Genomic DNA, 26,884 nt, shown 5'->3' with positions numbered 1-26,884 from the left:
GCAGGGTGCACATTGGGAAGGCTTACAACAATACAAAACACAGAAAATCCACAGCTCACCTGCCAGCTAGCCTGCAACCAAACAAATTGCCCTGTCAACAGTATGCGTTAAAATCAGAGGTTTTAGTTGCACAAACTTTTGGCCAAAAATATGTAGAAGCCACACCGCCGTGCCAAGGCACCTCTGCAAGGTGTGGTCCTAAAACCTCTGATTTTAACGCATACTGTTGATAGGGCAATTTGTTTGGTTGCAGGCTAGCTGGCAGGTGAGCTGGGGATTTTCTGTGTTTCATTTTAGCAATGTATCCTCTTGAAGTGCCCATGACCTGTGACTGAGACAGAGCTTTCGGACACTGGGCAGTATTTTTCACTCCAAAATTGCATTATAGTCTCGAGATTTCATTGTGCCCTGCACAGATTTAAGAGGCCCTCTGCCAGGAGCAGCAAAGCAGCTTCAAAATATAACCAAGCCTCCTCCATGTTTCACAGTAGCCATGTTTTTATTTCTCTTGAAAGCTTATTTTTTTGTTTGTGAACATTAGCTATAGGTACACAAACAAATTTGTCCATGTCTGTATGAACCCTAATGCTATAGAATTTGACTTTTAAAGCTGCAGGAGTCTTGCGCTTCATACTCCATAACCTAAAACCATGATAGTGGTGGGACTTGCAACTTAGTTCCTAATTCATATTTTTCTGCTGGTGGCAGTCCTATTTAATTTTATGGCCTCCTCCCACATTTATAGCTTGCCTAGGTTGATCAACCTGGGAGAGCATTTGCCAACCAGGGTTCTATGGAACCCTAGGATTTGGTAATAATAAAGTAATCATTGTCAGGGGTTTCCTAATTTCAGAAAGTTATTTCAAGGTTTCCTTCATGTTAATTTTTTTTAGAAAGGCTGCCCTAGGCTATATACAATGAGGCAGTTTACCCACAGTAGGTTGTTTCTCAGGCTTCTTTTTAGAGTTCAGAATATGTTGTGTTTCAGATTTATAGATGCACACATTATAAAGTACAAAATTAATGCTCAATCCACTGTTTTTATGTAGATACATGTGAATTAAAAAGTAACCATGAACATTCCTAGGAATCGGCGCCAAAAGATTAAGTCAAAATGGAAAACAAAAGTGTAGAAGAAACAAAAACACACACACTAGAAAATAACAAAATTTATGTAAATCATTCACAAATGTAGCCTATAAACTCGTGTCATGAAGAGGATGCAATATTCAATAGTCCATACTTAAAGATCTTGCTGCTCATAAACTGGACGCCGTAATTAAAAGACCGTGAACTGACTTTACTAAACATTTAAACTGTTAAATACACTCCCAAAGTTGCAGATATCAAAAGACTTGAGAAGCCTTGGTGGGATGGGTAACCAGGGGTCTCCTTTCATGTTTCTCTCAGGAAACCATTACTGGACAGTGCAACCAAACTTCAAACCACACCACTCCATTACATCATCCGCCTGTCAAGCCAGAGGTAACCTTGGATACCCACCTGTGGAGTGCGCCCTCACACTAAAGCACAAAAGTTATGGAATTGAAGTCAACTGCACACCGATGACCTCACTATGAAACCAACTTTATTCAGGCTCAGCATGTGCCGCACAGTTCCTCCCATGGTCTGCCCCTCACCTAAATGAGCTTACTTCTATTGCTTAAGAGAGTTTAATATAAGTAAGGTCATCTGTGTGCAGATGACTCGCATTCTTGAACTTTTATTACTGCACATTGGTTACCCCTATTAGCCTATTAGCTTTTTGCCAATAGTGATTTAATTGGTTATTGGTTTTTCATACTTAAGGAATAAAACTTCTTATATAAAACAATGAGTAGGAGTACAACGAATTGACATCAGTTAAACATTACAATAGTAAAAAACAAGAATATAGTAAATGAACAGAAGAGGAATACAACATTTTCCAGAGAGGTGTGGCCCATTTAACTTGAGAGGGGGAACTGTATGAGGAGGGCCCATATGGGGAGTATACAAAAAAAAATCAGGATAACAAATGTGTGTAAATTGACCCCATTTGATAATGCGGAGTTCAATGTTATACAGGAGGCAAAGATAAATTAGTATAAGGTCTGGTAAGTTAAACAAAGCAAGCATGTTCTTTGACTGAAGAAAGAAATTAGTTAGCATAGAAATATAGCCGTGTTAAGGGTTATAAGGGAGAAGACATATTAATACACTATATTGCCAAAAGTATTGGAACACCCCTCGAAATTATAGGATTCAGGTGTTCCAATCACCTCCATGACCACAGGTTAAAAAATTAGGCTTGGCCCCTTAGTTCCAGTGAAGGGAACTCTTAAGCCATCAGCATACCAAGACATTTTGGACAATTTCATGCTCCTAACTTTGTGGGAACAGTTTGGGGATGTCCCCTTCCTGTTACAGCATGACTGTGCACCAATGCACAAAGCAAGGTCCATAAAGACCAGGATGAGTGAGTTTGGGGTGGAGGAACTTGACTGGCCTGCACAGAGTCCTGACCTCAACCCGAACATCTTTGGGATGAATTGGAGCGGAAACTGCGAGCCAGGCCTTCTCGTCCAACATCAGCACCTGACCTCACCAATGCCCTTCTGGAAGAATGGTCAAACATTCCCATAGACACACTCCTAAACCTTGTGGACAGCCTTCCCAGAAGAGTTGAAGCTGTTATAGCTGCAAAGGGTGCGCCAACTCAATATTGAACCCTACGGACTAAGACTGGGATGCCATTAAAGTTCATGTGCGTGTAAAGGCAGGCGTCCCAATACTTTTGGCAATATATAATAATAATGTATATTGATGATGAGGGGGAGCAGGAAAATAAAAAGGTGGCAAAGGGAGGGAAGAGAGGAAAATAGGAAAAGTATACGAAATGCTAGGGTATACCGAAGTCAATCAGATAAGAATGAGGGGGAGAGACTATGTGAAAAATCAAAGTTGTTGCGAATGGGAGTCAGTGGGCTGGAGGGTATAGTAAGGGTATGCGTTATGGAAATTTTATGAAATTCACCTATAGCTTCATATGTGAGCGGGGAGAGATGTTTAAGCTTAGAGAGGATTTTGTTGGAGGTCCAACAAAGGGAAGTAAAGCGAAGATTATTGAGGGAACTTTCTAAAGAGATCTTTTTCAAGCCACTGAGTGAATGCTAGCACGTTTTAAACAGTCAAAAATGTATTTCTCCCAAACCCGAGCCGCCCCCTCAGATCCCAGCCACATTAAACGTCGGACCCAGTTCCCCTTTTGACATCTTAGTCTTTCCAGCACCAACGATTTACACATTAGCCTGCCCACCACCACCAGCAACCCTTCATCCAGACCTCACCGCTGACAACGCGCTATTACCCACACCCTGGTAAGTCTCATTCGATTATTTTCTCCTGCTCAGTCACTACTTGGTAGTGCGCTTCTGCATTTTTTATGTTCTCTATCAGCAAAACGTTGGACACCCCGGTCCGCAATTTTTAGGAGCCGCACACCTAGTAACGCAAGCGATATTTGTTCACCCTCACCTCAGGGGCAGCGCTGTAATAGAGGACATTTCTCCCAACTTTTTTTTGTTAAAACCCAAACTCCTTCTGTCAGCATGCTCTTTGTCAGATGATTGGTTCATTGTGAGACTTATTCCTCTCTGGGCTCTCCTGTACAGGGACTGCAATATACTGTCACTAGGTCAATTCAGGTTTTTACACTGCTTGTATTAAAAATAACTTGAATAATGTATTAATAGTAGTAAATTGTACCATGTTATCCATCGATTATGAAGAATGTTCTGAGATTAAGTGATACTCTTTCTAGCCTGAAAGGATCTAAGAAATCCCATAGCTTGCATCTTTTAATAATAATGTTAGTTGTTAGGGTATCACTTAAACTCCTAACTTTATGCATGATGTATAATAAATAATTTGCTGCATTAATCTGTCATTTATATCTAATTAGAGTTCAGCTTTAATGTTGCCATGTAGAATTTTTTATGATAAAAATGCCTAAGCAGTGATCCTGACCTACAGTGGTTCCACACCACTGTTTCTGCTATGGATGTCTGAAGAATGTATCCTTCCACTCTTTCAGGTCATAAGTTCCACGATGACCCTAGCTGGGTACTTTTGGGCAGCTACAGTTCAGTTATGAAACGGGGCTTAATCCAGCTCTAAAGAGAAAATGGATTGACTGCAATATACTGTAAACTCTTCATGCAGGAAAGATGAGCACTTAATTGGCACCAGGCACAGCTAAAAAAAATAACCAAAAAATAATCATGACAAGTTTGACTCTAAAGGCTTATTCTGGGTCATGAAAGCAATCTTCATAGTATAGCTGTACTTTTATTAAGATGATGGATGAGTCGCTCAATACACTCCTGGCTGTCCCAATGCTGGCTTCCCTCTTGGAAAGCAATGTTTGGATCCATTTGAGATTCTGATTTGAGTTGTCTGTAGGTTACTCATAGACATGACGTGGTCGCCTTATCTGGATACAAAGACTATAATTTCCACAGATGCTTTAAGAGTCTTCTGACAATCATTAAATTGAAAACATCACTGCTATTGTATAGATAAAATAAAAAAGATCAGATGAGCAATAATTCTTTAAAAAAAAAATCTTTATTGATTGATTGCACATTGTACTTGTTATCACACACCATTTTGGTTTTCCAAACTAGTGCTACAATGCTGTCATCTTGCAGAATGTAAACAGCAGGTTTACTAAACTGCATATGGTCTTAATAGTCTACCTCCGTTGATAGGTACATAACACATAGTGAACAACAATTTTGTTTTATAGCCCCCTTTTTTTTTGTTATAGCTTTAATGATCAAGGTGGAATGTTACCATGGCTATTATTTAAATACCGTATTAAGTATTTTTCAGTGTGGTTTATATCATAATGAGCCATTTTCTCCCAATCATCATTTTACAAATTATGTTCTGTTGCACCACAATGTTGCATACAAAAATACTCCATCACCAGCATAGAGAGGTACTGTCTTTATAGGTGTAATATATCCAGATAATCTGTTTTAGACCTTTCAATAGTAGAAGAAATAGAGGAAAATTTGAAAGGGAGACAGGATTTTCTGTTTATATACACTCTGAACATGAACCTCATTGACTATAAAGATACAAATGTGTATTTTCTTAGTGTACAGTCTGCTACGTTAGACGTTTTGGCAGGGTATGTGGTGGTGTGAACACTGGGGACATATTATAATGATGCAAAGATAAATTTAGACTTGCATATTGCTTTTCTTTCCCAATAAATATTACTTACCAAAAAATATATACCGGTATGTAATAGCCCATGTTTCAGAGTCACCACATAGGTATCATTTTACTCTTATGAGTAAAGAAGGAGTTTGGCACAGGAAAAGTGGGGATTTTCCATTCAGTCTAAGGAGGTGACCTGCAAATTGCAATTCCTTTACTATATAATACTTTTTTGGAATGTCTGTGTACTGCATAAAAAGCAAATGGAGTATTGACACTACAAGCTTCAGAGTAGTTAACTTTCTATCGAAGTTTAATCTGTTGTTTACACAAAATATACATATACATAAAAGGGCCACATGAACAAAACACGCTTTTAGAGCATTTCATTTATTAAATAAAAAAGAAATGATTATGTGGCTGGCATGCAACATGCCAAAGTACTTAAACTGATGCCTGGCCAGAGAGAAGAGGAGAATTTGTGTGCCAAACCAATGTTAATGAATGTGAAGCTTACCAGCTGAAGCTGAGCTACTGGCCTTATGGTGACTTGTTTCATGATGCAACATTTTAAGATCGATCATGATACAGTTGTTTCTAGGGGAGCAGATCACCACACTTCCTCCATATGGGTTCAGAACACAAAATAGTCAGCCCGGCTGTCTGTACACCACTGAATCATTTCATCAGATAAGGCTGCAACACACTGCCAGAACTATTGTTGGAGCAGTAGGTACAGCTACCCAGAGATCTTGATGGACCCTGTGATAGTTCTGCATTCCAGCAAGTGTGAATGAGGACACATGACAATTTTTCTAAAAAAAAAAAAATTGTAAACATAAATATTTATGTTGAATATTTTTTCACATGAAAGCCTTTTTCATTAATTTTTATTTTACTACCACCTCACATGGCTTATTTTCATGCTTCCCTTTATGCACACCTTGCTAAAACTCACAGCTTTTACCAGCCCGAAACTGAATGCATTGCAATACAACTCTGTCTCTATCTGTAAAATTAAAAAAAATAATTGGCTGCCTAATTTTCCTCTCCATCAGGATCTGACTTTGATCTTGGCTCTCTTCAAGAGCTACATCCATCCTAAGATTTCTGTTATTTGACACACTTCTTGCTGGGTCAGAATCCTTGCTCCCACATTGCATTCCGTGGTTGCATCCGCCAGCCCTTCACTACAAGACAGAGTAGTGATATAGGGGCTGGTGGATGGAACAATAGAGCACAACAGGGGATGCAGACATACAACACACCTAGAAATGTTGGGTGCTGAAGAATCAGCAGACTGCTGTAACTCTTGAAGAGTGCCAAGATCTGAGGCTGCATCCAAGTATTAGGCCTTGTTCACACGAGCGCATTCCAGCAGCAGAGCAGAGCAGTTACAGACCGGATCAAAACTGCGTCCAATGTATTCCAATGGTATTTTAGGCTCTAGTTTACACCGCAGCGTTCAGTTCCAGAGCATGTAAAAAAACTGCAGCAAGCCCTATTTTACCTGCTCTGGAATGCATGCAAACGCATTAAAAAACACATGCAAGCATCCTAGAACGCACTAAAAGCCCATTCTAAACTAAATTTTTTTTTACAAAAAACGACCCGGATTGCATCGAAAACGCGGCACAACCCGCTGCACTGCGTGTGCAGAAACTCATGCAGATCTGGTCTGCATTTGGTGTGAACAAGGCCTTAGGCATCTTTTTTTGCAGGCAACTTTTTTTTTCAATTCCAAATAGTGACTGACATTTTAAGAATGTATGTGCATTGTTTTTTTACATGTAAAATACCACACAAAAAAATGATAAAAGATGTGTGTGCAGTAAATTATGCTCATTTGCGTGATGACACCTTTTAGAGGAGTAAAAAAAAATCTATTTTTAACATGAGAAAATGAATAACACATGGCATTAGAAATAACACACATGTTCTGCCTTTGTGTATTGAACCTAATGTCTTAAGTGCACAATATATGCAACATGATGTGGAGCAGGGCCTAGTGAAGCAGAGCCTAGTGGAGCTTAGGCATATTTCCAGTGGCATAATGGTGTAATATAGTAAAGTCTTATTTGGAAAAAAAAAAATCTTAAACTGTTAAAAAGAGTAAATACATGGGAGTTATTTTTTAATATCTGAGGGGCTGTTGAAGCCAACAAATGTCTGTTTAATTTGACACCAGATAAAAAATGCTTATGGCCTACTTAGCAAACAGTCAATGTTGAGTCTGTAGCATTTTTAAATAAATACATACAAAAAATATCTTCATAAGAAAGAAATAAAGAGAAGACAGAGCAGTCTTTGTTTGAACCATTTTCTTAAAACATATATGGTAAAACTATATACCACATTCTGAAACTTGTCATTTACATATTCAGATTTTTATTAAAAATATCAGTCTTAGCCAAATAAGTGTTAGTCATGATATCTATGGTAGTGTCCCTCATGGTGTCGATAATCATCCTGATAGCCATCCTCATATCCCTGGTGAGGGTAACCATGGTAACCATATCCTCCATATTCATCTTCTGGGCAACGCATTCCCAGTGACTGTTGAATAGCCATTTCCTGTCGTCTGAGCTGCATCGAGTCAATTAGATCATAGACAATTGCCATAGACCACATGGGTGAAGGGTACCAAGATTTTACGTTGCCATCTTTGCCAACCAGAAGCATGGAGAAATATTCGGGGCTGACTTGAAAATAATTTCTTATGTCTTTCACCAAGTTAAAGGAAAGATCTTCTCTCTCAACACTGGAGCTTCCTGTGATAGTCATAAATAGTTACATGTCATTAGTCTGATTAAGAGTAAGGTTAAAATGGACGTTTCAGCAACAAGTCTGCATTAATAAATCCCTGATATGTCACTATATAGAATTACAGGATGGTTAAATGAAAGCTGAATCTTTTGTTACTAAAAATAAATCCATGGACTTCAGGAAAGTGACTTTGCCTAGGCTGAGATATGTGATCAGTCTGGTGCAGGCATGAGGAAGCATTTCTCCCCCCCCAGTCATCAGACTGCAATATTGTAACTTTGGAGTCACAAGGTGAAAGCCTACAGCAGGCTGACGTACACACATCCAAGAACAGAACAAGTACCAGATTGTACATGATTGGGTCATCTGAACCAGCATCTCAGACCTAGAAATAGATGCTAGCCATGCAAAATGTTTGAACAAACATGGTGCTGTCCTTCTAGACAGTAATTTAGATAAAGGCATTGACAGTGTAAGGGAAGTACTATGATCTCTGAGATCTAATAACACTACATATGACTTAGCATATGTGCACTTAACATTATAATACATATCTCATGCTAAGACCACTTTAAAGGACAAACTGTATTTTAAAAATTAATATTGTAATAATAAGCCTAGCACATTTAAATCAGCAATATGAATAGTATTTATAACCTTTTATCCACATAAACTAAGATTTTGCCATACTTTTCCTAGCCTAACTCTGTTGCTGAAAAGATATTTTTCTTAATATTATCAGCAGATAATATTATCAGCAGAGTTAATTTAGGCAGACCATGGAAAAATTGTTGTTTATTTAACAAAGTATAGCATTTATATTGCTGATGTACCGGTAATAGGTGTGCTTGGCTCTTCTGTGCTTGTATTTTAAAACAAAAGGGCTCTCTTTGTGGGGAATGTGGCAGGCGCAACTGCAAGTAGTTAGTGGTACAGTGGTTGTGGCATGGGCATCAGGCCAGCCACCCGGAGCATGTACCCTGCATCTTTTGCCTGTATGCCTTGGGTCCTGATGCCACTTCCGCAAACATTTCTCTGTTGCCTGTGGCTACCCAACATGATGCTTCTGGACAGCCACTTTTTTTTCTATAGAGTCATGACAAGGGCAGCCTTAAGCAGGGTACAGCACTGTCACCACCATGCTCTCCTGTTGGTGGGAGAGGCTGAAGGAACAGCCAGCCATGTTACCAGAGGAGTAAGTGTATGTGTATACAGTATGTATGTATGTATGTGTATACGGTGTATGTGCATAGGTTTACAACTGTGGAGGGATATAAGGTTGCAGTGAAGTGAAGCGAAAAGACAACTAGAAACTCATGCTTACAACTACCTTAAGGCTCAGTTCTTCCATATTGGCCATTATGTATTAAATAGTCAGTAGTAAGAATTGCTACCCCCAACATCCAGCCATCAGATTCAATCTTTCACATTTCAAATGTTGTTTTCCAGGCCAGGGTTGAACCCAATTGGTAGATGGGAAGAGATAAACACCTCTCACAATGACAATATTTTCCTTTCAAAGTGTAACTCCAGCCAAGCAGGTAACTACACAGGTGAAGTGCCTACAGCATGTGTGAAGTATTTTACCTGTCAAAATACTTGTTGCTACTGTAAGCCGGGTACTCTTGTGACTCAAACACTGCTTTAACTGAATTTTATTTAAAATCTTTGGACAGTGAAGAAGTAGTAAAACACTGATTAGGCTGAATAAGTTCCCAGTTTGACTGACAGCACTGTACAATGCACTAGAGTCCTCCAAAGACTTACAATACTGACCTTTCTTCTCTGAGTTCTGATGTGTACGGGACTATGGAAAGTTATTAGTAATTCAAGACAGATTCCTGACAGATATGCTATCAGTACTTAAAAATACATTTGATAATGTTTTTATATCTCTATAACTGTTTTTTTACATGTCTGAAGCTCAGTTTTAAAGGTTTTGGAGAGAATGATGTAATGTGCGAGTGAAGTGAAAAATACTGCATATTAAACTGTAGACAATCCAGAAATCGGAAAGACAAATTTGAAAAAAATTAAAACTGATTATGCCACATTCACAGAAGTTCTTTTAGCCTGTTTCCTTGATTTACAAATAATAGATGAATCTTAGTTTAGGGGGGCATAAAAACATTGCAAATATTTGTAAATCAGCAAAATAGGAATTTTGAGCTATTAAAAAGGTCACATACAGCCTATAAATGGTATTTTAATTTCTTACCATTGATTGGGTAGAGTTCCAAAACACCACTTCCATCAACACCAATGCCAACCATTTTCAAAATGGCCATGTGTCGCAGTCCTAAAAAAACCCAGAACAGTTCATTTTAGTCAAAGATATAGAAATATTTATCATGTAGTTCATCTGTTACTAGTGATATTACAATTTTGTAACACATTACAAAGACAACGTACGCAGGACTAATCAAGGTGATCTCGAGGACTATAGCATAGGTAAAGTTGTCTGCAAAGGAACAATAATAAAACTTAGCTGCCTCATCCCCTGTGCCTCTGATCTCTTGCACAGCTACACCCACCGGCAGAATCATCAGCATCCAACACTTCCCTGGAGCACATTCGTGACTTAGTGGTGGATGGTACCACAGCATGCAGCAGGGGATGCAGGCATTCAACACCTGGAAGTGTTGGTTGCTGAAGATTCTGTCAGCGGATAAAGTTTTGCAAAAGAGTGAAAACCAGAGACATTGGTGGCAGGTCAAGTAAGTTTGCCCCAATCACCTCCGCCCACCTAAAACGGAAAACACAAGGCTCATATACAATAAAAGAACAAGCCCAAACTCACTGACTCAGATCTTTGGAAAATAAATGTTTCAATGCCTTGAAGCAGAGATCTCCCTCCTTATCAGCTCATATTCTATCCTAGGGACTGTGGACCTGGCAGGCTTGGATAGCTGGGATTAGGGAGTGAAGACCTCTTTTGTATGTCCTGCATGATATATTATCCCTTCCTGCCTCTGAGGAGTGTCTTTACTGTCCTGAGGTTTCTTTTCTCCTCCAACTTAGAAGGGGCAACCTTCCCCGATGGTTTAGCAGTACTGGTTGTACCTCCTTGAAAGAAGTGGCCGGCTTTGACTAACAGAGTGGCCGCAAATAGGTCCCCCAAAACAAACAGGGAGCTCTGGTACCTTTTTAAAGTTCTGTCATTAGACAGCAGGCTCCCACAGTAAAGAGAGTGAAAGAGAGAAAGAGCCTCTAGCATCTGCAGGCTTTATCCCACAAAAGCTCTACAAAGCCTCCCATCTCCAGGACCCAGCCCAGAAATGTGTACATGTGTAAGTGTTCCTATCACCCTCCACCCTCCCATCACTTTAGTGATTAGGGGTTTAAACGTATTTTATGTTCTATTGTTATGTATGTTCTATTGTGTTTTGTTTGTATGTATAGCATGTTCTATTGTTTGCCTTTCATTTCTTCAATATTAAGCCTAATATTAACTCTAGGTGTGTTCTTTCATTGTCTTTGAACATTGCAATTCCTGTTTTAGGTGGGCATTGCCACACTCTATCTTGTGCTCTCCTGGAAGATTCCTCAAAATTGAGTTAACAGGTAAATAGATCTGTTTTTTTAATCAAAGAACGCTTTTTTTTGGTAGTCTTTTAGATAGAACTGAAGTAAAACAGCTTTCTCTTCTAAATTACAGTCAGACTGAACATATGCACTGTATAAAGTTTATTTTAAATGGCTATTGTCCAACCTCAATTATTGTAATATTGTTCTACTAAAAGCTGCATGCAGCAGTGTCTGAAAATGGTATTGTGTGTTAGCGTGGTATAGAAATTACTGGCTCATTGTCAGCCTCCTTACACTTCTTATCCTGCTGCTGCTCTGTTTTGAAGACGGAACTACACATTGCTCCTGTAATTGTGGATCAGGAAATTACACTAAATTCAAAAACTATTTGGCTTAAATAGCTGCTCGCTATGTGGTGACAAAGCTGTGCCCACCCACAACAATAACTGCCTTTTATTCGTCTGAGATTAGGGACCACAAGATGTATCATTTTTTTATGTGGTCAGGAATGCAGATCACTACATACATAGCTTGAACCTTTTCTGCTGAGATATGTGGTCTGAACCTCATGAATGAAAACAGATAATATGGGTGTCATTAAAAGATGGCTAAATGTAGTTAGGGATGTGACCACAGCACAGTAACTTTATAGAGGTAGCCCAACAGAAGTCCCATGTTCAATTGTCTTTGAACCATCTAAAGCTATTGTAATATTCTTGGGACCCTAATGAAATTGTATCCACCACACTAAAGAGTAATTAAAGGGAATCTGTCATAAAACAAACTAATTGTGAGAGAAGCCTCATAACAGTGCTGCTGTTTTCTGACTCTTATGCCACCTACTAGTTCACTCAATTAGATACCTGATACATTCAGCTTCCCTTTTGGGACCTAGAATGAGGACCAGCAGTTAAAGAATAGCAGCTTACATTTCACACAGACAAATTACATTTAATGATGTTTTCCCTTTAAAGCTGATTAAAAGCGGATAGAATGTGTGCTGCTGTTTTCTGCTCCTGGACATTTAGATGTATCATTAAAAAAAAAAAAAATTGGTGATTGTGCTTTCTTGATTACCTATGAATGTGAAGAAGCCGAAACATGTTGGCTGCTTAATTCTGTCCTGTGATTGAGCATCATGGGTAAAAGATTTTGGACCCTCTTTTCTTTGGTCTGGTGCTCTCTTTGGACTTATGGGTGGATTTCACACTTTTGTGTCCCCCATTTCAGGGGTGTCCTGTTTGTGCCGAGAGCAGGCTCACTGGAGCCACTGTGCCCCATATGAACTTTAATTCTCCTTCTTATCATATATATCCATTATCCATTGATTATTGGAATTCAGCATTTTAAGCACACCCATTCCAGTTGGCAATCAAGGAATGGCAGCTTACACTTTAGACTTCCTATACAGAAATGGTTTTCTATTAAAGTTTCCCTTTAAACCTGAATATTGTTTTGAGTTCCTATCTCTTTGTAGTCTGGTACCCCTATGTGTTATGATTTGTGAGTGACCTTACCTTGGAAATGCCTCAAAATACGTTTTTTCTCAGACACTACTGTTTCCTACCCTTACACTCCAGTGTTCTCTGCTGGCCCAACCCTCAACGCTAGTTTTATTGCCGAGTAGAAAGGGGGGAGTATCTAACCAGGTCTGTTGCATCAAAGAGTGCATACTGGGTCTAACTCTGGTGTCTGCTCCCCAGCCCCTTCCTGTGGTTCCTCCTGCTGTTATGTCCTTGTATGTTCTGCAGCGGTGGTAGGAACCAGTGGCATAGCAATAAAAACATGTTAAGGTTATAAACGTTCTCCACTATACTATACAAAAGCTTTTTTTAATTGCTGTTCTTGTGTCTCTATGGGAGCGATTAACCATTTTCCAGAGACATGGGTAAAGGAACTGAGGGCAAATCTTCCCTATGGAAATATAGCAGTAAAAATGTTTCCCATGCCATTAAAAAAAGTAAGTTGATTGCAAATTAAACCAATCAGATTCTGTGTTTTATTTTCCAGGGACATAACAATCAAACATGATGAGAAACCACAAGCAACGTCTCTTCTTCTCTCATTATTAAAAACAGCTCCCATTTTGTAATTTAGGTTTCTATGCAATCTTTTTAAATAGTGTTGATGTTTAGTATAGCCATTAGGTGGAGATGTTGCCTATGTTTGAAAGCAATGATCAGAAGCCATGGTTTCTGAGCATTCAGCTATATTAGTGATATACAGTACATGCCACAGTACCAATCACTTGATAAGCCGTTGAGAAGCTGTGTTCTGCAGTACCAATCACGCGGCCGTTAGAGAAGCTGTGTTCTGCAGCCAGGCGCAAGCGGCGCAGACACAGGTACGTTATAACTTATTTTGCAACTTTTTCCGTTTAAAAAAAAAATGTTATGGCATATATCTACTGCTTGCTACCACTCCACTAGATATACATGTAAATAAAACTGAGACTTTAATACCACTTTAAGGTAAATCATCGTGTGTGTGTGTGTGGTGTATATATATATATATATATCCCCGATTAAAGTATATTCTTCATCTACAATGGTTTGCTGGATGCACAGCAAAAAAGGTACCCCCAGGAAATTCGAAATGTATAAACAACTGTCTTAAAGTGGACTAAACTCAAAAGATGAACATTGGCTATCCTTTAGGTAACATCTAGAAATGTTAATAGTTCCTAAGCAGTACCCTGAAAAAGCTACCTTTTTATCAAATTCCACCTGAAAAAATAGCAGTACACGTGCTATGACAACAGTCTCATAGCTGTATATTTGCAGTGTGAAAGGTGGTGTTCCCTGTAACTGCTACTCTTACAAGCTTTGGTGATGCTACTACTGTGCTGCTCACTGTTCTCCTGAGGGCTTGCTAAAGCGGAATCTGTACTTGAGAACCTGGAGTGCATGTATCTCCCTACTTCTACTTTCTGCGATCTGCGATCCTGTGCTTTCTTTGCCTCTCCTGCTGCTTTTTGAATATTTCATCAGCAATCAGAGATCACAGTCAGGGGTCATCACCAGTCATCGGGGGACAGCTCTGACTTAAGTAAGCTAGACCCTGCCTATACCAAGATGGCTGCCTCCACACAGGGGCACATTGTAGAACAAGGTAAGTAAGTCTGTAATGGGGAACAGATCAGCTGCAGGGATCCTACTAGCAATGCTGGTGACTTGTCCTTAGCCCTCCGCTTGCCTTTTGTTTGGGCAAAGCTTCCACAGTACAGCCCTTTAAGAGAAGTTGCTAGATTACAAGAATTGCACCAATCAAGGACTGGCAGTGTTGTTACTGTTCAAGCCTTTGTCCAAACTCTTGATCATGACCTTTTACTCTACAATGAGAAGTTATTATTAACGTTCTGCAGCAAGCAGATGAACACCTGTGCATTACTTGTGAAACTAGTGGTGCTATAAAAGTACCTGTGCAGCTGGGGGAGGTGATGTAAATGCATTGGGGAAATGGACCAAAATGGTGAGGTAGCTACACTATGAGAGAGTGGTGTTCCCATTAGCACTGGTGTTCAGGAGGCAGGGTTGAAGAAGGTGAGGTAAGAGACTTTCTGAGTTGATGCTAAGATAACTGGGTAATGCGAAGATGCCTCTAGTGACCTCTAGGGACAAAGAGCCCTTTGAGTAATTTTGGGGCACTGCCTAATTTTGTACCTTAAGCTACCATACTAGTCTCCAGAATTGTGAGTGGGAACTGTAATAGAATACAGTATGTGTCAGGAGAAGTTGTGAATAAGCTGAGGCAGATGTGTGTCAGGATTTATTCTACACTCTACCTAAATTCATGCTAGCTCAAAAATAAAAAGTCTCCCACCAATATAGAAAGGACCAAGAATGCATTATTTTGCAGATGTATTTGTGCCGACAAAAATGCAGCATAGAAACGCATTTAAGCCAGGCAACAATTTAAAAAAGCTGCTCGGTGATTGCTATCTGAGTCCTTTTTACTTCTGTGCAGAGGAATCATAGGTATTCTTATTACATAATAGTCTTTATTTAGGCCTCTACTGCCAACATACATGTTCACACTCTAACTTTGGCACATTGTCAGGTTCATTTGACATTTCAGTGCTATGGGAATTGATGTGCAGTCTGAAGTTCGCGTTCGTATTTCATCACTTTAGCATTGCCAAGCCAGTTGAGTTGTGACTTTATAAATGGAGCGCTTTTTTACTTGCACGGTAAAGTTAAAATGCACTTTTCTACAGACTTATAGCATTACTGTACTCATTCATCTGCCAATCTAATTGTAAATGGATGAATTTCCAGATTTGGAAAATCTTCCTGAAGCCTAAAGACTCTTGAAAAAAGGTAAGTATATTAAAAAACAGAAAAATACATGTAGTGGGGTAAGCGACCTGAGTGACAGAAGCAGGGAGGCTACAGTTGGGCTTAAAAATAAAGATCGGCAAACGTGCCACCGGCTTCACACAACCCATTCTGCTGAAACAGCAATTAAATGCATATGTTCTTGTCTGTAAATTTGATGCTAGCAACTTGAAGGATCTCCCTTGTAGAGAAGAAATGTGCTCCTTTCTATCATTCCAAGCAATAATATGTGTCTGGAAAACATATGGGTTTTGGGATAACCGCTTGTTGGGCAGGAAGCCAGGAAAAAAAACTAAGTCATCAGCTGTTGAAATGAATGGTTTTAAAGGTGATCCTTGGCTGTAGTTTATTTATTTATTTATGTTTGCCAAAACCCTTTAAAAAAAAAAGTCTTACCTATAGATACCTATTTTTTTTACGTACTATAAGAAGAGAAGTAATGGTGTACCTCACACATCTAGAAAGGCAGGGATACCAGATAGAGGTAAGAGGAAAAGTAAAATTCTGTTTTACTGAAAGACTTTCTAAATGTGTTTTTCTTATGGACACGTATCCTTATTGCTCTATATAGAGATCATGCTGACCTATGCACACCTAAATGATGATGTCCCTTTGCATAAGCTCTGCCCCTATTTTGATTATTTTAGCAAACACTAATGCTAGAATTTGCTGTTGGGGGCACCATGTGGCCTGCTTTGTATGTAAAGTTGCTTTTTATTTGTTTATTGAGGAACCCAGAATTCCTTGATACAGTATTTAGGTTGAACTGCTGCCTACAGGAGGATTTGGACACCGGCAAACAAAAAAACAGTGACCATCCTAGTATAACCCCTCCCACTCCCAGCATGCATCCATGTTTTGCTAGTGTCCTATGAGGATGGATGTCTTTTCTCTACTGAGAAAAGTTTAACTAATTTTTCAAGAGAATATTATTTTTTAGATTATTTTCTTCAATTAGGACATCATCTACATACCACGGAGATGGTCCCAACTATCTCAATCAGTATTTTCTCAGCAATAGCTTTGGAGGATGTACCCAGACCCCAATGGACCAAAGACTGCCAGGCCTGCCCAGAATGTAACTTTTTGGCACTGGGTTCTGCTTGTGGCGTATGCCAGACCACTGTGTACTGTGTTTTCTGGTCAAGAGCCACAGCACAGCCTCTGTTGTGAGCCAGTTTCTGAAGACTTATTTATGAGTAGCCTGTGAGTGCTGAAGGGCGCTAGGTCACTACTATATGTATATGAACAGTTGGGTACTGTTATTCTCTCCATTTTTCTGTCTGGTCTGCTTGAAAAGATTTAAAACACTGAGGAATTGAGTGCTGCATCACTAGTTGGAGTGTCACATATGCACACTCTGCGCTCTGTTTCCATCTTCAGCATGAATTAGCATTTTATCATCATTCTCCTATTTACAACAGACACATAGTTCCATCCTGGTTAGTCCGTATTGCCGCCTACAGTGTCCCTGTCACCTCTGGCTCTCGATCCATGGATAGTTCCTGGGCAGTGTTGCCTGTCAAGGACCTCACACCCACAGCTTGGGATGCTGTCCCTTGCTTGCATATTTATATTCCTCAAAGGCCTCCTTGGCTCCATCAAGTATGGCTCCTCCCTCTGGTTTGGTCTAATTTATGCAGGATTTTATGGAACAAATTGCTGAGTTGCTGACTATGACCACAGAGAACATAAGCGTACCTTAGGGCTTTCCCCTGCAGAACCACAATCTGATCTGCCAGCAGCCTTAGTGACCTTTGAGCATTCAGTTGTGGAGGGTCTATCTAAAAAAGAGTCACACAAATCATTGCAGGATTTTCCTGAGGAGTCACAGGCAACCACCAGAGACCATTTTTGCTCTTACTGATGGAGTAAGAGCTAACCTAAACCATCTTTAGGTTAGCTCACACTCTATCAAAATGAGCAAAAGTAGTCTCTGGTGGTTTACCTGTGACTCCTCAGGAACATCCACTAACCCTGCTTCCCTATGTAGCAGCCCATGTGTGCTATTATAGTAAATACAGTTTATCCTGCCAGAGGGTTGAAATTATGCTGACTTTCTGCTATATGGATAGCAACCTGTATGTCATTTAGCACTCGGCTTGTCTATTCGGAAGGGAGGAAGGGGGGCAAGAAAAACTTGTTCCTCTTTGTCCAAAAGGTACTGGTAGACCTCTCCACTAGGGATACCAGTCTATAAGCTAGTAGCTATTGTGGGTAAGCTATTGTCACTTACCAGCCTTGCTCCCTTGCTCTTCTGGGTCTCTCATGTGATGTTGCAGCCAATTACACCATAGGTGTGCATCTTTTAAAGGGATTGCCCCTTTTTACAGTATTAGTCTCCACATATCCAGTAAGTTGGGGTTAGTTACCACATGTTAGAGCAGGGTGAACCGAGGGGTCATGACCTGGGGTCAGCTAGTCACTAAGTCCAAACGCCTGTGAAGTGGTCCCTGATGGAATACCAGCTGGCCCTTAGACTCCACATCCTGGTGGATCCAACATCACCTGCTCACACATGAGTTTGCTTAATTCACTATTGAGACAGCTATGATTTCTTCTGAAAATGCTAGTTGCCTGGCTACTATGCTATCCCAAAAACAACAAAGGACAAGCGCACAACCAGGGGGTACAAACTTGTGGGAGATGTTGTATAAGGACAGGGATTCCAGTGTGCAAGCTCTATGAGGAACAGGGAGAGGAGCCCTGTGATAAGCAAATGTGTGAAAATCCACGTCTTCGCAGGCAGTTAACCCACCAGACCATTGGACTCTACAGGTCTGCACTTACCCAGGGTCCCCACTGGATTTCCTCCCATAGACGACTTCTTAAACGTGAGTTTCCCTATATGCTTAGTACAGTAGTAGCGCTCTAAACACAATTTTCATACTATGCTATCCCACTGGTTTCAATACTTAAGTCATTAACCTGGAACAACGTTAATTGGAATGCTTGTTCTAAGTCTGTAACTCAATGTATTAAAGCCATTGGAACAGCCAGGGACCTAGCATTTGCAGGATGAAAAGTCAATGGCAGATTCAAGGTTTCTTTCGGGAAAGGTTTGCTTTAAACATGGTAGAAAAAAAATAAAGCAAAAAAAAAAATGTGGATTGGTAAGTATATACAGATATTTAGTTCCCATAATTCAGCCCAATCAATATCAGATCTAATTTAGCCTAATTCCATTTTCTTGTTCTTGAAAAAGCATAAACATATGGATGTTTACTCCACCTCCCCATTAGAAGCATGATCTAATATCCCTTTAGGGCAAAAAAAAGAAGAAACAAAAATTGGCAAGACCAGTGGTCTTTATCTGTAGGCATGTTGTTATTCTGTATTCTGGCCAAGTGACTCATGAGGGAAAACCCTGAGGTGTATGTTTACATGTACTGTACCATTCCGTTTCCAACTCTCCCCCTGACTTTGTAACTTGCTATATTCTAGGAATCTGATACACAGATATCATTTACGAGTTTCTCTTCATTCCAGTATGCGTGAAAAAGAAGTAAGAGATGGCTAATGGATGAATAGTTAGCTGGCCTCTTATATCTCTCAGGGTCTCCAGTGATGAGTGCTAAATTCCCTACACTGCCCCTGTTTCTGCCATTAGGAAGCCAAACACAAAGAAGTCCTGGAATATTTCACTCATAACTGTTCCCCGAGCAGCCACCCTCTAATCACCTGGAACACACACAAATTTCTTATCCGTGGGCTGCCCATTCTGTTAGGCACTAAAGCAAAACAAGGAACAAACAAGGCTCTCCTGTCTCTTCTTGGCTGCATTGGAAAACTGGAAAATGCTCATAAATGCTCTCTTTCCTCATGAAACCCTTGCAGAATATAAAGTTAACTACAGTCACTTATAATATTTTATGTAAATGTGATTAGCTTAACGTAGAATCATGAGCAAAGGAAAAAATACATATATGTTGCAGTCTGTCACTAGCAATAACACTGCAGTTTTTGTTTTTCTGCTTTCCCCCTGTATTTTATTACCATTAAATCCAGAGAATAGATCAACAGGATGAAGGCAGTTAAATCCCGCTGCAGCATTATCAACTTATAGACAGTGTAGTCTTCAATGGACATGTAGTTTTAGATAGACTAAACAAATTGAAGCCTAACTCCAGTTAACACTTTTTAAGCAGTTACCGCAAAAGCTTTTTTGCTTTTGGAAACAAGGTTTCAACCACATGAATAAAAGCAGACCGTCGTAAGCACCCCATAGGTTGACCCCATTCCCTGTAATTGTTGCTTTTGCTGGCCGGTCAATGTAAGGAAAAATATAAATAAACTGTGAACTAAAGCTTGACTTTTACAGGTAAAGTCAACATTTGCATATAATGTCAACTGCCTACAGTGGTGGAACACTTCATAATTTTGATAGATGTTTACTAATTGTAATCTCTGCCTAGAGTATAAGGGACTTTATTTAAAATCACCATTTTGTGACATGAAACCACATCTTTACATGTGAATGCAGGATATTTACCCATATTACAAGCTTGTCCACTAAGTGCATAAAGCTGATGTTGATATGCCCACTCTTCATCATTAGGAGCAGATATAATGAGCAGTCTTCTTCTCCAGCGGAATCTTTAAAAAAAGAGAAACAAGTTAATTTTCCTATGCACTAAATCATCTCTAGCATTCATTTTCAAGAAAGAAAAAACATTGCATCAAACGCCTTAAATTGCAATATTACTTCTAGTAATATTGCAATCGATATGTTAATATGCTTTTTGGGAGGGTGTTAAAGCAAATTCTTAGTTGCCCATTCAGAGTGTCTTCTCAAAGTCTCTCTTCATCGGATCCCTGGCTCCATTGTTCTAATGGAATGGGGCTTGTGGATCTGGGGGAGCATGTGACCTCCTTCACGTCACAGTGCTCGTCCCTTAGCGACCCATCGTTAGGCCCAAAAACTGCCCTAAGGGGGGTGGAAGGGTGGCAGTGATGTCATCAACAACGGAGCTTACTCAGGGTGGACTCCTGTAGTGAAGAAGTGGTGAGGAAGTGCAAATTGGTAAGTATACCTTGCTGAATGTGGTATCAGGAGGCACTGTTACTTTCTACTTACTGCTATGAATGGGCAGGTGACAATGTCTCTTTAAAGGAGAACTATGAGATGAGGGATTTCCACTCACCTCATAGTTCTAGCCGACCTGTGACAATGAGACTGTCACAGGTCGGCTCAGTAGATCGGGAGGTGAGCGAACACATACCAGGTTCGCTCACCTCTCGATCCTGTCACGGCTCTAACTGCCGTGACAGTGGGAGGGCTGGATTCCCTTCTCCCCGCTCCGATCTGCCAGCGCTGACCGGCGGAACGGACGGGGGAGGGGGCGGGTACAGCTAGCTCTGCCTCTAGGTAGGCAGAGCCAGCTGTCACTCACGCAGCTGGGCGGATCCCGTCATCTACGTCGGGATCCGCTCCGGCTGCGGCGTCTCAGTATACCGCGAGCTGTAGCTCGCGGTCTACTGAGCTTAGGGTAACGGGAGGACGCTAGTTTGTGTCCTCCCGCGACCCTAAGGAGAACTATGGGGAAAAACACTGACCCCATAGTTCTCCTTTAAACATCTGACACCAAACATTTTCCAACTAGATTATGAAAACTGTGATATAATTCATAAAAGTTGGTTTCTTAAAAGAGTAGATGATTCTAACTTTGCAAAGTGGATGTTCACTTAACTTACTGAATAAGCTGCCTTGACTTTAATCATCCAATTACGTGCAATAACTGGGTATTCAAGCTAAATGAACATTCGCTCTGCAAAATAAAGTTTATCTATACATTTAGTAAATCAGCCACATAGAACCTTTCCAACCCTACTGCTTTTTGGACCTGAATATACTGTAAAAGGAACACAGTGCAATAGCTGTGCTGCTGAACATGATGATTATGTTGGGGTGGATTTGGAATGGATGTCATCTTGCTAAACCACTATCGGTTAGTTTTATGAACATTCTAATCTCTGTGGCTCTCTCCCTCTCATTACATAGCCTACTTCTCTACTCCTCATCTTGTTCACTTTTAATGTTCTGTTTTTCTCTCTAACCTTTACAGTTATCTTAATTTCAGATTTGTGTAAGATCGAGTACAATGAAAAAAGCAGTACATCTCTGAAATACATGCACATTTCCCCATGTTTTATGCTTTTAAAGACCCTGCAAGTGCAGAACAATATGTGTTGATCTGTCAGAAATGCACTTGGCTCTAAATTTCCTTTTGTGTCTTTTGCTAAATGACATCATCCCTCCCTTCTCATCTCCACAACATGGGGGCAATTGTTTTGTAGTCCAAGATAAGAACGGTGTGGGATGATTAGGCTCAGTGAGTTAACACAGACAGGTTAAACATGACACAGGGCAGCTTTCAATTTCTGGCAGGAGCAACTAGTATTTTTTGCACTTATCAAACGGATATAACAAAATGTTTTCAATTGTATATGTAAAGAAGTCTGGGTAGAAGAAAAACATATTTTTGCGGTGAGGCTACTGTACTAGGGGGCTCAAAGAAAGCAGTATTACTCACATGATCCTAGGTCCTGCAGCGGCCAGGACTCACGTCTCCCCCCCTTCTGTTATGGCTGTGGTATGTCTCTCGACATCCTCATGTCTTATGCAAGTTAATGGACCTGCATAAGGGGAGAAGAGGCTACAGGGACCGATCTAGCAGCCTGGAGGAACTGAGGATCAGGAGAGTAAATCTGCTTTTTTTTCTACAACACAAGCACTTAACCCTTGCAGTGCGGGGGTAGCCCCACTAAAAAGGGTACGTTTTTAGTTTTCCGGGAGTTCTTTTTTTAACAGACCAAAAGAGAACTGTTCAGTTTGATTTTACATACATATTTACATTTTGCTCAACTTCTGTGTATCAGTACTGCTTGCACCTAAAAAAAGGGTGTAACCCACAAAAGCTTGACGTTCAGTACTCATTTTTGTTGTTACAAGTGCACTTATAAGGCTACATTTACCTTTCGCAGAATAGAACTGTTGTAAGATATATCTTGTTTTTGCATCTTATCTGAATGTGTGGATACCTGTGACTGATAAGTGAATGCTTTGTATGGTGCATGTGTACTAGGTTTTGTATCAATCCCCTGCTGTCTTAGTTCTACTTGGTCCACCTACCTGTAATGCAGTAATACTTTTATATGCCCACAAGCCAAATTATTTCCTATGGAGAGGAACATAACATTCCTTACATTGTTGTAAGAGAAAATTGCTTTTTCTATCTACTTTATCGGTAGCTTTCCAACAAGGACTGAAGGTTTTTAAGCAGTTCACTTGCAAATTACATTTTCGGTTAAAATATGAATAGCAAAGTATAATTCCTTTTGGTTGGATGCTGGAAGGTTTTTTTTTTTTCTTCACATCTATTGAAGTAACAGACGTGAGTTATGTGACATACTGGGAAATCAGTTCCTGCTTGAAAGCTGAGAACACTTTATCCATAAGACTCCAGCAGAAAAACATATTACAGCATGTTTCACTGCACAAAAAATGCTATGTGGCTGCAGAGGAAAAAAAAAATCTAAATGTTTACAATGCCAGCCGTCCATCTCCTCCTTCCTGTGGATCCACGCCACTCGCTGAAACGGATTGGGACCCTTGGTGAGGCCGCACAGCCCTCCTAAGACCCTGCACAGCCACTTGAGAGTCCACACAGTCCACCATAGAACCTGCATAGCCACCTGAGAGTCCGCACTATTACACCGATTGCCATTATTTTTTCTATACTTCTTCTCTATACTTCTTCTTTTAGAGATAGTTTTTAAAGTGACATTGAAGTCACAAATATTCCCCCCCATGCTGCTTTATGGACTTACCTTAACTGATGCCTCTTGATCTGATCATGTTCTTCTTTCCAGTAGCCCCTCCAGCGCTGGTGCTAGTCTCTGATCCAGCGCTGACTGCTGTGTCTTCTGTGTCCCATGGAGTCTGTCCGTGTGCACGCTGGCGGGCTGCATGCATTGACTTGCACTTTGTCTCATCTCTTCTCCTGGCCAAAGATCTTTACTGTGCATGCACCTGCCCCATCATGCTGCTCCAGATCTTCAGATATTCGGAGCGGTGGAGACAGAGGTAAGTAAAACCCTTTTTAGTAACTTTTTTAAAAATGTTTTTGCATATATTTACTGCTAGTTACATCACAGCAAGTGAGAGGAAATGCTTTAAAAGTTAGGAAAATCACAGGTGGTCAGCAGGGCCACCAGAACTAGTGTGCCAACTGGAATATATCCTATCTATTCCTGTTATGATGACAATCCAAACGTTGGGATTTTTTTTTTATGTAACACAGATAACAATACAAACTTGACAGGTGTTGTAATCTCTCTCAGTTCTATCCAAAACTAAAAGAAAGTTTTGGCTTCAGTGGCACTTTAAGGGTTGGTAAACTGCAATATAGTACATTTTTGCTTTGGGGTTTGGATAGGCTTTGTAAGTGGGTCAGTCTCTTTGAATTCCTTTGTTTTGCCTGGGTAGGGTTTGAGCTGTACAACAGCACATAAAAGCTGAGCCACAGAACCAGCTAATCTCTGCGCTGACACAGGAAAACATTTGGCTTTTTGTCCGGAATGTCTAATCTGTCAAAAAGATTTCCACGTGTGAAAATTATGTCTCATGCTCCCTGATCCACGCTTTAACAATCTGAGCCCGATGAATCCTGGCATTGCCATCTTGGACTACGTCTATGCCATCAGGGAAGAAAAATCCATTGATGGAAAAACCTGGTCATTCAGTATGTTCTGGTAGGCATTTGACCTAATTTTTGGGGGACATGATGATGCTGATGCTAGACCTGAACAACTGCAGCAACCCCCAGATCATGACAAAACAAAATCCAGGTAGTGACTTTTTTTTGGCCAGGCAGTGTATTTGACCAGGTTAAATAAATACTTTTTTTTTGCTGATTTGTACTCAGAGGATCAAAATATTCCTGTTTCCCCTAATACCAAGTATATTAACTTTCTTGTCTACAACATTTTCAGAACAAGAGATTCTGCAAAGAAGGTAAGGTTAGTGCAGAGCTTTATTGTCACACGCAGTGGCCACACAAAGTTGGTGTGGGGGTTGCGGGCCCACATCAGGTGACACCATCAGAGAGGGTAACACCAAAATGACTAAAAGTCAGGCACTTGGTCCGAGAGCCTGACAGCGTCACAAGGGGGGGAGGGGGGTATGATATTGGACCTGGCGGCATACCTGATCCCGCCAGGCTGATAGCCACTCTTCTCTTTTGCCAGCATCCATCATCAAGATGGCCACCAGATCACCTCGCATGCGTGATGACGTCACACTACAGACGTCATGAAGCATACCCTGCGGCTGCACCAGGTGACGCCCACCCTGGTGCTGCCACTGGTTACACATGAGCGACATGTCTATTTTCTTAAGTAATGATTCATCTGACTGACACAGGTTGGGATTCGAGATGTCTCTATTAGACATGTGCACATCATAATAATTAATTTTCGGATTAAACGAATGAAAAACTAATTATAATGCTGTTCCGGATTCAGAGGCAACGAACCTCACAATCCGAAAGCACACATTAAAAAAACAGAAAGCGTGGTTGCTATATTGGCCACCAGATCATTCTGTGCATGCGCCGCTATCTAGGAGGCAGGGCATATGACGTCACATGACGCCGGCATCAGGTGACGTCATATGCATGTATGGGCGCCGACATCTTGGACGCAGCACGATGGCGGTGCCCATACAAAACAAATTGCTATATACCCAAATATAGTTTTTTGTACATTTGTGCATATAGTAATTCGTTATTTAGGATTCAGACGAATGGTTGAATCAACGGAATTTTGTGTTGAATGTTGGCCATAGCTTTATAATAACCCCATGCTGTTCAGTGCTGTTTGTGACGATGATGGGGGATTTGAGTCTGAATATTGCAGAATAGAATTTATTTGTTTCCCCAGTCAGAGCACCTGCAGGTCTTCATTTAGAACTGACAGGTCCCTCCACATTCCACAGAAGAGATGCTCTGGCTGTGATCTTTTATTGCCCAGTCCCAGTGAAATTTAAACATATCTCTGCTAATCCTTTTTATGGCTGTCGTAATGAAAGGCATGGTACTAGGCCCTCCGTATATTACGAGTGTACAATTTATATCAACAATCAGGTCTGGAGAGGGGGGTGACCTCGCATTCTCTCTAAAAGTCATAAAACCTGAGGTTGAAAATCACGCCACGTCCTTGTGACGCTCACGCTCGTTTCAGACTTGTGTATGGTCACGTGGGATTGACGTACAGCGGGTTTGGGCCGGGCGTACGTCACATTGTTAACCCCTCCCTTTTGCATTGCTGTACTGGGGCAGTGTTATTAACCCTCCCCTATCCATTAACATTGGGTGGAGGAAAAAAAATTGACTTTAATGTCACTTTAATGCATTGGTGTAATTTCTCCACCCCTACTGTTCACTGATTTGACAGGAAAGGAGCAACATCGGAGAGGTGAGTTCATCCCTCTGCTTTTCTGCTCTCTCCTTCTGTGAGCATGTTCTTTGTAGGCAAATCTGCATTCATGAAACCAGGCTGGCTCCTAATACTGTTTGAGTGCTGCTGATGTACAGGGCTTTACAACAGGTTGATACCAAGTCAAAATTAGGTACTTTTACTGGTTAGATGAAGAAAAATAAATGTCATGATTTATTAATGGATATACACACGAATTTGTCTCTTTTACATCTTCCTGGAGTTCAGCTTTCAAACAAGATTAATAGAACAAATAAAATAAAATGCCTATTGAGTATTATCACTGTATACCGCTCATCCAGTCTTTGCAGACACTGATAGATTTGTAGAACAAAAGTAATGTGGTGTCTGGGGCATTGACTAATACAGAGTGCTGACGCTGCAGAATGAGTTCACCCCATCAAAGGCACAGAGACATTTCAGCTGAAAAATAAACCATTCACTACATCTTAGTGCACAATAGCAAGTGTAGGAATTCCAGCTCAACACCTCCTCAGAGATCATTCACTTTTATGAGGTGACCTCTTTATGCTTATTTAAAGACA

The 26,884-nt window shown here is 40.4% G+C and overlaps 1 protein-coding gene across 1 annotated transcript in view; it reads right to left on the bottom strand.

The window, feature by feature from the left end:
* Positions 1–7,256: 7,256 nt before the first annotated feature.
* The window catches only part of CCDC80 (coiled-coil domain containing 80), a 77,683-nt gene continuing 58,055 nt past the window's right edge, over positions 7,257–26,884 (bottom strand). Inside the window, exons 6-8 of the mRNA XM_018557305.1 lie at positions 20,335–20,438; positions 10,196–10,276; positions 7,257–7,982 (exon numbers count right to left, since the gene is read on the bottom strand). Of these exons, the coding sequence (XP_018412807.1) occupies positions 7,633–7,982; positions 10,196–10,276; positions 20,335–20,438 (535 nt within the window). The 3' untranslated portion in view covers positions 7,257–7,632. The remainder of the gene's footprint in view (positions 7,983–10,195; positions 10,277–20,334; positions 20,439–26,884) is intronic.

Source organism: Nanorana parkeri, unplaced genomic scaffold (genome assembly GCF_000935625.1).
Source record: "Nanorana parkeri isolate BGI_ZX_2015 unplaced genomic scaffold, ASM93562v1 scaffold278, whole genome shotgun sequence".
Classification (NCBI taxonomy): domain Eukaryota; kingdom Metazoa; phylum Chordata; class Amphibia; order Anura; family Dicroglossidae; genus Nanorana; species Nanorana parkeri.
This window is presented reverse-complemented; position numbering and strand designations above follow the sequence as displayed.